Here is a 12956-nt window from a genome sequence, read left to right on the forward strand (position 1 = left end):
GCTTCTTAGGTTTTGTAATTAACATCTGCTGTCTGAACTAACATTTGCTGTCTCCCAATAGTTAACTTGTGCTTACATGAGTTAGTTACTGACTGCCCTTTCCTCAACTTCCAAGCTGGAGCAGCCTGTCCTTGGAGGACTGCACCCCGTGGAAGAGTGACCCACGCCACAGCAGTTTTGGGAGGACTGTTTGCCCATGGGAGGGACTCACGTTGCAGCAGGTGTGGTAGGACTGCTGTTCGTGAGAGTAGACCCATGTTGGAGGAGTTAACGGAGAACCGTCTCCCATGGGAGGGACCCCATGGCATAGCAGGGGAAGGACTCCTCTCCCTGAGCAGCAAAAGAAAACCTCAGGTGATGAACTGACCAAAACCCTCACACCCTGTCTCTTTGCACTGTCGATAGGAAGGAAAGAGGGGTTGGGGGAAGAAAAGGTGTTTTTAAGGGTTTATTTTACTTCTCATTATCCTGCTCCGATTTTGTTAGTTATAAATTCACTTTGTACCTCTAAGCCGAGCCTGTTTTGACCTTGGAGTGTTTTCTCCCGGTCCTTATCGCAACTCATGAACCCTTCATTTAATTTTTTTTCTCTCTTCTGTCCAGCTGTGGCAGGGGAGGGCGAGTAAGCGACTTTCATGGCTGCCTGGTATTTGGCCAGTGTCAAACCACAACAATGAACTTCAGTGTGAATCCTTCCCAAGAACAAACTGCATGGGTCCTCCACAGACCACAGTTCCTGCCAGAAAACCTGCTCCTGCATGGTCTACTCTCCATGGGCCACATTTCCTGCCAGGAGCCTGCTCCATCATTGGCTCATCATGGGCTGCAGCTTCCTTCAGGGCACATCATTCTCCTCTGCCATGGGATCCTTCATGGGCTGAAGGGGTTCAGCCTGCCTCACCATGGTCTTCACCACAGGCTGCAGGGGAATCTCTGATCCGGCACCTGAATCACCTCCTCTCCCTCCTTCTTTACTGACCTTGATGTCTGCAGGGTTGTTTTTCTCAAAATTTTTCTTTCTTTTCTCTCTCACACCTGCTATGCAGTATCTTTTATCCTTTCTTAAATATGTTCTCACAGAAGCGCCACCAGCTTCACTGATTGGCACAGCCTTGGCCAGTGGTGGGGTCCATTTTGGAGCCCACTGAAACTGTCTCTGAGCATGGAGGCAGCCCCTGATTTCTTCTCATAGAAGCCATTCCTGCAGCCCCTCCACTAAAAAATCTTGCCACATAAACTGAATATATGTATAAACCAAGAACTAATTATATTTTTCAGCTATGCTGTGTATTCCATGTTTCCTGATCGCTTAAGCAGTTTCTTAAACTAGCAAGGATTACTGTTTAAAGATATCATATTAAGTGCTTATGATGCTTTTTTCTCTTCAGTGCAGACTATCCTGATCTCCGCAAACATAACAACTGCATGGCTGAATGCCTCACACCAGCAATTTATGCCAGGCTAAGGGACAAGATGACTCCCAATGGCTACACCCTAGACCAGTGTATCCAAACCGGGGTTGACAATCCTGGCCATCCTTTCATTAAAACTGTGGGCATGGTTGCAGGTGATGAAGAATCCTATGAGGTAAAGTATTTTCACAATGCTATCATATTTTTTTCAATTTGTATGGTATAGTTCACAAGAGCTCATTATATGAACACAGATTCTTAGTAGAATATGGACTCCTAAGAAAAATTGTGTCCCAGAGAATATATATGGGGCAGATCATGTACATTTTCCCTACTCTTTATGAGAATTTGAATACTATTCTACATTAGGAAATGCAGTGAATATGAGGCATTGCTAAAGGAGCCCTCTCTACTGCAGTCAAAGTCAATAAAATATGGTTGCTTGGGAGCAATCCTCTATTTGCCTCCAACAGCAGCTCTCTTTCCTAATACTAAATGTAGTTTATGGAAAAACGACAAGAGACATCAAAATAAAGGTAATATGGAAATTACACTGTAAAACAACTGAGGCAGAACTGAAAAGAAAATAGCTTCTGTGAAGTGCTGGGAATCTTTAAGCCATAACTAGTGGACCATGATAAAAGCCAAAGACAGTATTAGTATATAAAAAAGAAGAAAATCCTTATTTTTATTGACCTCTGTTGTCTGCTTCCTTCAGTCTACCATACAATAGTATATTATTATATAATCTCTTAAGAGTATCCCAAATGCTAGGCTGCTCAACATGGAAGAAGACATCTGGTATTCTGGGACTACTAGCTTCTGTGATTTGTTTTACTTATTTAGACATGGTGACTGCCTTGAAAAGCTCTGCTAGAGTTATTGCTGCACAACAGAATGAAGGTGTGATTGTGATCAGTGTTGACATACCTGTGCTAAATGGTTCTAACTAGCACCAGTAATCAATGGCAGTGAAGACAGGTATTCTCATACAACCTAAGAACAGGGCACAAGCTGCCTGGGGACTGAACATGTATTTTAGTTGCTAATAAATCCTGAAATTTAATCTGGTTGCCACCACATATAGTACCTATCTGTGGTAACTAGAATAAGCTTGTAAATAAAGTGCAATTTTTGTTGTGAAGATGAGCAACCACTATAGAGCACTGTTTAGGTCAAAATGACTGAAATCCGCCACCAATAATCTCCCAATTTATTGTTAGGAGATAGAGGTTGAAATTCCATGTTCTGCTTCTAAGATGTACAGGAGAAACTCAGAGCAATTGCAAAACTCATGGCAAACTACTGGCAGTTACCATCTGCTACATAAACAATAGACCTATTGAAAATCGATTTTGAGAGGTAATTTTTCAGACAAATTTTCAAAGATACAACCCACATATGACTCTTCCCTTTATATTTACCACTGTTAGCACTTGCTAACATCCATGGCTATCATCCAGAAGCCGTTACCAAGGGATTTCCCTTGTGACTGAAGTTAGTGCATTAAAGTGTTTCTATAATAGTGAAGACTTTTTGTAGATTCTCTTGACTCCATAGGTATTTGCTGAAATTTTTGACCCTGTCATTAAAGTGAGACATAATGGCTATGATCCATGCACAATGAAACATCACACAGACCTGGATGCATCCAAGGTAGGATTTAAATAAAATAATGAGGAAATAAAGATTCAATGCTGCTGCTTACAATGATGATATTGTATGTAATAGTACTTTTTTTCCTCCTGATCAAACTCCAAAGAAATTGAGGAAACTGGCTAAAGAAGCTGGAATGCCACAAATTACTGAAATGGCACATCCCACAGGGAGTATGTCTAAACGAAGTGAGCTCTGGTTCTGCCCTTTCTTATTGCAAGCCTGTTAGTTTACAGCTTAGATTTGCTGGGGTTTTCAGCATCTGACAAGCTAGAATCTACATGGCCTTTCTTTCTCTTCCTTATTCTTTTCTTCTAATTTCCTCTCTTTACTGAACCACTTTCACCTGACTACTTTATTCAATTACACCCTGACATTATGCAGAAGTGTCAGAGGTACAAGACTGGGCAAAAGGAGCAAGCCAGGAGCCAAGAGTGATAGCAAGACAGGAGAAACAGCGGGCCCACCAAGGGCACATTTCCACAGTACCCAAGCAAGTAGAGAACAGATGAACAGGTCTAGTTACAGTAACCAGGTTCAGCCAACAGGCCAGTGATTGACAGAAAAGCCCATAGCGACAAGGTGTTGCTATTCAGGAGAGCCGAGGGTGGACAACCCAGTGTGCCACGACCTTCCTAGAAAGAGTGTCCTGCAAGGAACAACTTTTCCAGGACCGGTGGCCGGCTTCCCTGGGCAGGAAGTGATTTCAGCGAGTGTAGTGATTTCTCAGCTACAAGTGATTTCAGCTCTTGCGATTCAGCCCTTTGTGAAGTCACCCAAAGCGAACTTGGGGATTGAGAGACAGGAGCCTCGTATAGCAGTTCCACAGAGGTAGCCTTTATTGTCCAGCAGCCTCTGTGAAGGGAAGGCCAGGGACAAGAACTCCCTACTGAGGGGCAGAAACAGGGGGCTTTTTATGGGAAAGGCAGGGGGTGGGGTAGAAACCAACTAGCCAACTGGGTACAGGCTATTGCCATATAGAAACAAGGCATGCTGGGGGTGGTTCACTTTCTCGCCATGACCCAGAGGAAAGCTGCTTATCTCTGGGGAAGGTTGTCTTGCCATCAGGCCTCTCTCCTCCAAGGGAGTGCAGAGGGCTCTTGTGCCAAGGGCTCCCAGCCCTCCACAACAAGGCAAGTCTGAGGTCAGGTCAGTGAGGCAGGGTCAGGATAAACAAGGTACAAGGCCAGGCACAGGCATACTTATAAAGTAGCTCAGATAAGGACTGAATTAAATTAAATGCAGCTCAAACCAAGGTGTAAAGACTGCAGATGAAACTTCTCAGAAATCTTTTTCAGACAGCTATTTTCAAAGTTGTTGGATCCATGGTTACACAAGTGTGCAATATCAGAGCTGGATAAAACCCAGTGGAGAGAGGGTGAAAGGTTTTCAGAGATCCTTGGTGCTCTCATGGCCCTAACAGCAAGCTAGTTGCATTCCTACCTTGTTCTTAACAGAGGGATTGATCCCAGCTGGTACAAAACATTTGGGCCTTTGCCTAATGGCACTATGAGCCTGTTCATGAGGTAAAGTTAACCATGTATTTAAGGATCAGAGTGAAAGCATTCCCCTTTTCCTGCACACAGAATCTAGTCTTAGCCATTTCTTAGTATTTCCTTCATAGTTCAATAATGGCATTGATTAGTATCATCTTGGACTTCTTTCAAAAGAACTTCCATACCTGGCCTTCTTTCTATGTTCATATCCATATTTCCAAAAGCCATTCAGATCTTTTCATACTCCATGCTGGAGCTAAGAAGGATCAGCTGGTTACTTTGCCACATTCAGTCAGCAAAAGAACTTTGGAGTTCCTAAAAACACCCTTAGTATTTGAAACACTGAGGGGCTCCTAATGTTCTGTGATATCTAGAAGAGGTCATGATTCCTGAGCAGAAAGATGACCTGTTTTTTATAATAGGATTTTTAAATGGTGGTGTACAAAATGGGTGACTGTATGTAAATTAAAAAACATTTTTCCTTCAGATCACTCATGGTCAATTTGATGAGCGATATGTCCTCTCATCACGAGTACGTACTGGTCGTAGCATCCGGGGTCTCAGCCTTCCTCCAGCTTGTACCAGGGCAGAGAGAAGAGAAGTGGAAAATGTTGTAGTCACTGCTCTAGCTGGGCTGAAAGGAGACCTTTCTGGAAAGTACTATAGCTTGACAAATATGTCTGAGAAGGATCAGCAGCAGCTTATTGATGTAAGTATAACTCCATGTTACATGTCTGGCTTTTGCATGTGTCCTCCTTTACTAAATGAGATGTCTTTCATGTCTATTTCTTCTTGTGTATAGGGGTGACTGATACCAGCACAGGCTGGTTCTCTGGTTCAGTGGCAGTGTCTGTCACAGGGGTTGGAGTAAGTGCAGGACCTGTCACCGGGGTTCAAGTAGCCACAATGTTTATCATTGGGGTTGGAGTAGCCTCAGTGCCTGTCGTTTTGTCATCAGATCCAGAGACCTTCTCTTCCCCCTGAGGGTACTGAGTAGTGTAGAACAGTGCTCTGCCAGGCCCCAACAGGTTGCAGTGATTTGTGTCTCTCTGGAATTGCCAGGGTGACAGCATACTTCTTCCTAATATTTTACTAGTTTTTCAGGATTCTGCACATGTTCAGGGGTTCCAAAATGTTGGAGGTGGTCACTATCCTAGGTACTTGCCCATACTATCCCACACACCCTGCCATTCATAACTATCCATCCTTGAGACAGATGTCTGGGTGATGTTCTTAAACAGCTGTTTAACCTTAAACAAGACCTGAACCATATTCAGCAACTTGCTGGCTCCTAGCACAAGGATCAGGTTGGTTTCAAGGGTATACAAAGGATATTCAAAATCTTTAAAGTTCTCAAATGTTATTGTAATCAGTAGAGGAAGGAAGGAAGGAAGGAAGGAAGGAAGGAAGGAAGGAAGGAAGGAAGGAAGGAAGGAAGGAAGGAAGGAAGGAAGGAAGGAAGGAAGGAAGGAAGGAAGGAAGGAAGGAAGGAAGGAAGGAAGGAAGGAAGGAAGGAAGGAAGGAAGGAAGGAAGGAAGGAAGGAAGGAAGGAAGGAAGGAAGGAAGGAAGGAAGGAAGGAAGGAAGGAAGGAAGGAAGGAAGGAAGGAAGGAAGGAAGGAAGGAAGGAAGGAAGGAAGGAAGGAAGGAAGGAAGGAAGGAAGGAAGGAAGGAAGGAAGGAAGGAAGGAAGGAAGGAAGGAAGGAAGGAAGGAAGGAAGGAAGGAAGGAAGGAAGGAAGGAAGGAAGGAAGGAAGGAAGGAAGGAAGGAAGGAAGGAAGGAAGGAAGGAAGGAAGGAAGGAAGGAAGGAAGGAAGGAAGGAAGGAAGGAAGGAAGGAAGGAAGGAAGGAAGGAAGGAAGGAAGGAAGGAAGGAAGGAAGGAAGGAAGGAAGGAAGGAAGGAAGGAAGGAAGGAAGGAAGGAAGGAAGGAAGGAAGGAAGGAAGGAAGGAAGGAAGGAAGGAAGGAAGGAAGGAAGGAAGGAAGGAAGGAAGGAAGGAAGGAAGGAAGGAAGGAAGGAAGGAAGGAAGGAAGGAAGGAAGGAAGGAAGGAAGGAAGGAAGGAAGGAAGGAAGGAAGGAAGGAAGGAAGGAAGGAAGGAAGGAAGGAAGGAAGGAAGGAAGGAAGGAAGGAAGGAAGGAAGGAAGGAAGGAAGGAAGGAAGGAAGGAAGGAAGGAAGGAAGGAAGGAAGGAAGGAAGGAAGGAAGGAAGGAAGGAAGGAAGGAAGGAAGGAAGGAAGGAAGGAAGGAAGGAAGGAAGGAAGGAAGGAAGGAAGGAAGGAAGGAAGGAAGGAAGGAAGGAAGGAAGGAAGGAAGGAAGGAAGGAAGGAAGGAAGGAAGGAAGGAAGGAAGGAAGGAAGGAAGGAAGGAAGGAAGGAAGGAAGGAAGGAAGGAAGGAAGGAAGGAAGGAAGGAAGGAAGGAAGGAAGGAAGGAAGGAAGGAAGGAAGGAAGGAAGGAAGGAAGGAAGGAAGGAAGGAAGGAAGGAAGGAAGGAAGGAAGGAAGGAAGGAAGGAAGGAAGGAAGGAAGGAAGGAAGGAAGGAAGGAAGGAAGGAAGGAAGGAAGGAAGGAAGGAAGGAAGGAAGGAAGGAAGGAAGGAAGGAAGGAAGGAAGGAAGGAAGGAAGGAAGGAAGGAAGGAAGGAAGGAAGGAATCTCCCCCATAGGTTGGCTCTCTGGGAGAGAAAAAGATGTAATTATTAATAGTTCCCAGTAGATAGCTGTTTTGATGGTGGGCAGGGTCAATACCAAAGACAGACACCAACTTAAGGAATTGTGTAATTTACTATAATGCAAAACTGCAAAGAATTACAAAGGAGAAGCAAAGCAATGCATCTAATCATTACTACAAAATAATGTCTATAGTGATTAAGAAAGATACATCACCAGTGTGGACACAATATTGCTGCTAGCAAGAATTTTCTTGCTTCTTTCTAAGTCCGTGGGATACTTTTCTCTCTCATGGAAGATATTGCAGAAGTTCTGTAAACTATGAACACCTGCAACCTTGTAGAACTATGTTTATGGTACAGTAGAAAAATATTTTGACAATGGATGTTTAGGATTTCTAGCCAATCCACCCAGGGGGTGGCTGAGCCTTTGTCCAATTAGACTATGAAGAAAAAAGTCTATAAAAGAGTTTGTAAAATAATTAAATAAATCAATCTTGCTGCACAATTCCTGCCTGTTGGATCTTCTCCCTACGGCTGCGGGATACAGTAATATTTGGAGTTCTACCAGGTCGCAGGTGTTCATAGTTTACAGAACTTCTGCAATATCTTCCGTGAGAGAGAAAAGTATCCCACGGGCTTAGAAAGAAGCAAGAAAATTCTTGCTAGCAGCAATATTGTAACCACACACCAGTTTCCCCAATACTTTACCACTTCATCCAGATCCACACAACAGCTGGGGGAAGCCACTGTCACAGTGAAGGACTGGAGAACCACTCCTGGTAACTGGGAATTCCTACAGGTGCACCCACCTACAGGCAAAGAGGCTTCCAACTTCACTGTGAGAGTAGCCCAGCTTTTATATTGTTGAATAAACAAGCTACTATTACTTCTAGTATGGAAACATCTGGTTTTATTCTCCTGTTGGGTTTCTCCCAAAGCCTGGCCAGGCCTCAAGGAGGAACCAAGGGAGTTGTCTTTGTTTCTACACCCCCAGACAAGGCCAGATGTGGCCTTGTCTGGTTTGTAAATATGGAAAGGTAAATACATGTTTTGCCAATGAATGGATGCATATACCATATTGCTAATAATACTTTTTAAATGAGTGGATACATATAACATTTGGTTGGAAGGTTCATCTAGAGGTCAACTTTGACTCAAGGCCTGTTGTTCAGGCCTTAGTACTTCAATAGCTCCCAAAGTACAGAGGTAGTGGCAATGCTGAGTGCATAGACCACCTTAGTTTCACCACCAGCAAGTCTACTACATCATAAGCCAATACTACAAAGTCCACTACAATCATAATCTGAGCCCAAGTCCCAACGACAATAAATATCCACAGGGAACACATACAGCAAGTAAGGCATTATGTAAAAAAACCTGAGAACAAGCACAACAGCTCTGAGAGCAAATGAATCAACATTTTGACCAGCAACTACTAAACCAACACAATGAATGCTTATAACAAACTTGTTTTAACATAGTCTTTTCTGATCTTCCATGATCTCAACCCAAGAAAAGTCTGTCATGGTTTAACCCCAGCTGGCAACTAAGTACCATGCAGCCACTCCTCAGCTGCTCCAACTCCCCTCAGTTTATATAATGAGCATGATATTCTATGGTATGGAATATCCCTTTGGCCAGTTCAGGTCAGCTGTCCAGGTCATGCTCCCTCCTAGCTTTTTGTACACCTCCTCATTGGCAGACCATGGGAAACTGAGAAGTCCTTGAATTAGAGTAAGCACTGCTGAGCAACAACCAAAACATCAGTGTGTTATCAACATTATTCTCATACTTTAAGTCAGGAAAAAATCAGGTTCACAAGCCATGCTATTTAATTTAATTGTATTGACTACCTTAATATTAAATGCATAAGACAGGGTTATACTGCTTCCCTTAATAAACTTCAATTTATTTTGTATCTTTCTCTGTTTTTATTTCTCTTTCTGGCTCCGTTTTTGTGTCCAGGATCATTTTCTTTTTGATAAGCCAGTGTCCCCTTTGCTAACATGTGCTGGGATGGCACGTGACTGGCCAGATGCCAGAGGAATCTGGTATGTTGTGTGATACGTAGAAGCTTGTGTCATGTTTTAAAAAATGTATTACAAGTCTCCTTGCTTCTCCTAACCCCACAGTCACTCTGCACTGGTACTCACAGCATGTTCAGTTTGTTTTTAAATATTTTTTTAGTGTTTTAAATGATTAATTGAAAAAAAAATTAAGACCTTTATATTCTTATATGCAAAGACACAAATAATGCAAGGATTGTTGAAGTGTTAGAAACCACAGAAGAGCTTGATAACAGTCACAAAGGAATTAGGGCTTGTCCCACAGTAAAGGTGGAAGGATCGATACCCCAACTGAAGTGCATCTACACCAATGCCTGCAGCATGGGCAGCAAACAGGAGGAGCTGGAAGTCATTGCACAGCTGAAAAACTATTATATAATTACAGTCATGAAAACATGGTGGGATGATTCATAGAACTGGAGTGCTGCAATGGATGGCTATAAACTGTTCAGAAGGGATAGGCAAGGAAGGAGAGGCCATGGGGTAGCCCTGTATGTTAAGGAGTGTTTTGACTGCTTAGAGCTTGCCAATGGTGATGAAAGGGTTGCATGTTTATAAGCAAGAACCAAGGAAAAGGCTAACAAGGCAGATATCCTGGTGGTCATCATCCAACCAGGATGAAGAGGCAGATTAAATATTCTATGAGCATCTGGGAGTAGTCTCACATTCACTAGCCCTTTTTCTCTTGGAGACTTCAACTTACTACTTGTCTGCTGGAAATACAATACAGCAGAGAGAAAACAGTTTAGAAGGTTCCTGGAATGTGCAGAAGAAAACTTCCTGGCACAGCTGGAGAATGAGCCAACTAGGGAAGGCATGCTCACTGGACTTTCTGTTTGCGAAAAGAGAAGGAATTGTGGGTGATATGGTGTTTGGAGGCCATTTTGAGCACAGTGATCATGAAACGATAAGAGTTTTCAATTCTTGGAGAAGTAAGGAATATGGTTACCAGAACTGCTACCTTGGACTTCTGGAAGGTAGACTTTGGCCTGTTTAAGGGCCTGGTTGAGTGAGTCCCTTGTGAGGCAGTCCTGAGGGTAAAGGAGTCCAGGAAGCACAGCTAGAACTTAATATGGCAACTGCCATAAAAGACAATAAAAATAGTTCTATAAATACATTAACAACAAAAGGAGGGCTAAGGAGAATCTCCATCCTTTATTGGATGGGAGGGGGAAACATGGTGACAAAGGATGAGGAAAAGGCTGAGGTACTTAATGCCTTCATTACCTCAGTCTTTAATAGTAAGATCAATTGTTCTCAGTGCACCCAGCCCTTTGAGCTGGAAGACAGACAGGGAGCAGAATGAAGCCACATAATCCAAGGGTAAATGGTCAGTGACCTGCAACACTACTTAGACATACAAAAGTCAATGGGGCCTGAAAGGATCCTTCCAAGAGTACTGAAGGAGCTGGAGGAAGCACTCACTGAGCCACTTTCAATCATTTACCAGCAGTCCTGCCTAACTGAGGAGGTCTCAGTTGACTGGAAGTTACCGAATGTGAAGTCCATCTACAAGAAGGGCCAGAAGGATGATCTGGGGAACTACAGGCCTGTCAGCATGACCTTGGTGCACAGGAAGGTTATGGAGCAGATCATCATGAATGCCATCAAATGGCATGTACAGGACAACCAGGGGATCAGACCCAGCCAGCATGGGCTTAGGAAAGGCAGATCCTGCTTGACTAACCTGGTCTCCTTCTATGACAAGGTGATCCACTTAGTGGATGAGGGAAAGGCTGCAGATGTTGTTTAGCTGGGTGTCTTGGGGTGACTTTATGATGTGTATCCCATATCGCTGCCCTATGCCCAGAAATTAATTCTTGTGCCTTTCTATGCCTCTAAACTGAGCCTGAGAGGGGGAAGGAAAAACTGAGCAAAACTTTTTCAAAGCAGTTTGCAGCTTGTTCAAGGTCACACAGAAATAGAGACTTTTTTTTCCCAGCTGCGGCAGGGGAGCGAGGAAGCACCCGGCTTGCTGCTCCCGGGTCAGTTTTTGGCCAGTTGTTCAGCTTTTTTTTTCTCCGGAGAGAGACGGAGAGTTGAATTTTTTCCCCCTTCCCCAGAATTTTGGATTTTCTCCCTTTTCTGCTGGACTGCTTCAATATCAGAACACATCAGGAGGACTTTCCACCAAGCACAGAGGGCCTGGCCCTGGGCCAAGCCCCAGCTCCAAGGAGACCAAAGGGAGGACTCTAACACTTTCCCAGGTTTTTTCTCCATAGCGAGAGATTTTATTATTTAGCATTATTTTCCTTTTCCCGTGTGTTTGTTAAATAAATAGTTTTTATCTCTTTCACTTTCCTTTGAGGAAAATTTATTTTTTCCCGAACCTGGTGGGGGAAGGGTGGTGACCTGCCTTCTCTCAGAGGATATATTTCTAAATTTGGCCAAACCGGTACACTGGGCTTCAGTAAAGCCTTTGACACAGTTACAGCATTCTCCTGGAGAAACTAGCTGCTCATGGCTTGAATGGGCGTACTCTCTGCTAGGTAAAAAACTGACTGGATGGCTGGGTCCAAAGAGCTGTGGTGAATGGAGTTAAAAGTCACAAGTGGTGTTCCTCAGGGCTCAGTATCGGGTCCAATTCTGTTTAATATCTTTATTGATGATTTGGATCAGGGCATCAACTGAACCCTCAATATATTTGCAGATGACATCAAGTTAGGCGAGAGTGTTGATCTGCTTGAGGGCAGGAAGGGTCTGTAGAGGGATCTGGACAGACTAGGTAGATGGGCTGATGCCAATTGCATGAAGTTCAACTGGGGTAAATGCCAGGTCCTGCACTTGGGTCACAACAACCCCATGCAACACCACAGGCTTGGGGAAGAGTGTCTAGAAAGCTGCTCAGTAGAAAAGGACCTGGGTGTGTTGGTCAGTAGCCATCTGCATATGAGCCAGAAGTGTGCCCAGGTGGCCAAGAAGGCCAATGGCATCCTGGCTTGTATCAGAAATAGTGCGGCCAGCAGGGCGAGGGAAGTGATTGTCCTCCTGTACTCAGCACTGGTGGGGCCACACCTCAAATACTGTGTTCAGTTTTGGGCCCCTTACTACAAGAAAGACATTGAGGTGCTGGAGCGTGTCCAGAGAAGAGCAACAAAGCTGATGAAGGGTCTAGAGCACAAGTCAGATAAGAAGTGGCTGAGGGAACCAGACTTGTTCAGTCTGGAGAAAAGGACACTGAGGGGAGACCTTCTCACTCTCTACAACTACCTGAAAGGAGGTTGTAGCCAGGTGGGGGTCAGCCTCTTCTCCTGGGTAAAAAGCAATAGGATAAGAAGAAATGGCCTCAAGTTGCACCAGGGGAGGTTTAGATTCGATACTAGGAGAAATTTCTTCACCAAAAGGGTTGTGAAGCATTGGAACAGACTGCCCAGGGAAGTGATGGAGTCAACATCCCTGGAGGTATTTAAAAGACATGTAGATGTGGCACTTAGGGACATGGTTTAGTGGTGGACTTGGCAGTGTTAGGTTAATCGTTGGACTTGATGATCTAAAGTGTCTTTTCCAACCTAAATAATTCCATTATTCTATGGTTCTACATAAACAATCATTACATTACAACACAATGTAGCACCATAAGCATGGGTCCTTCTATGGGTTTTTTATATCTGTTTTTTCTATTTCAAGATAAAAGTTTGATTTTAGAAAGAGTCTGTGAATCAC

At 43.9% G+C, this 12956-nt stretch overlaps 1 protein-coding gene across 1 annotated transcript in view; it reads left to right on the plus strand.

The window, feature by feature from the left end:
* Positions 1 to 12956, plus strand: part of LOC116437454 (creatine kinase S-type, mitochondrial) — a 50469-nt gene that overhangs the window by 14746 nt on the left and 22767 nt on the right. Inside the window, exons 2-5 of the mRNA XM_032095099.1 lie at positions 1389 to 1587; positions 2973 to 3068; positions 5052 to 5273; positions 9193 to 9278. Of these exons, the coding sequence (XP_031950990.1) occupies positions 1389 to 1587; positions 2973 to 3068; positions 5052 to 5273; positions 9193 to 9278 (603 nt within the window). The remainder of the gene's footprint in view (positions 1 to 1388; positions 1588 to 2972; positions 3069 to 5051; positions 5274 to 9192; positions 9279 to 12956) is intronic.

This window comes from Corvus moneduloides, chromosome W (genome assembly GCF_009650955.1).
Source record: "Corvus moneduloides isolate bCorMon1 chromosome W, bCorMon1.pri, whole genome shotgun sequence".
Taxonomy (NCBI): domain Eukaryota; kingdom Metazoa; phylum Chordata; class Aves; order Passeriformes; family Corvidae; genus Corvus; species Corvus moneduloides.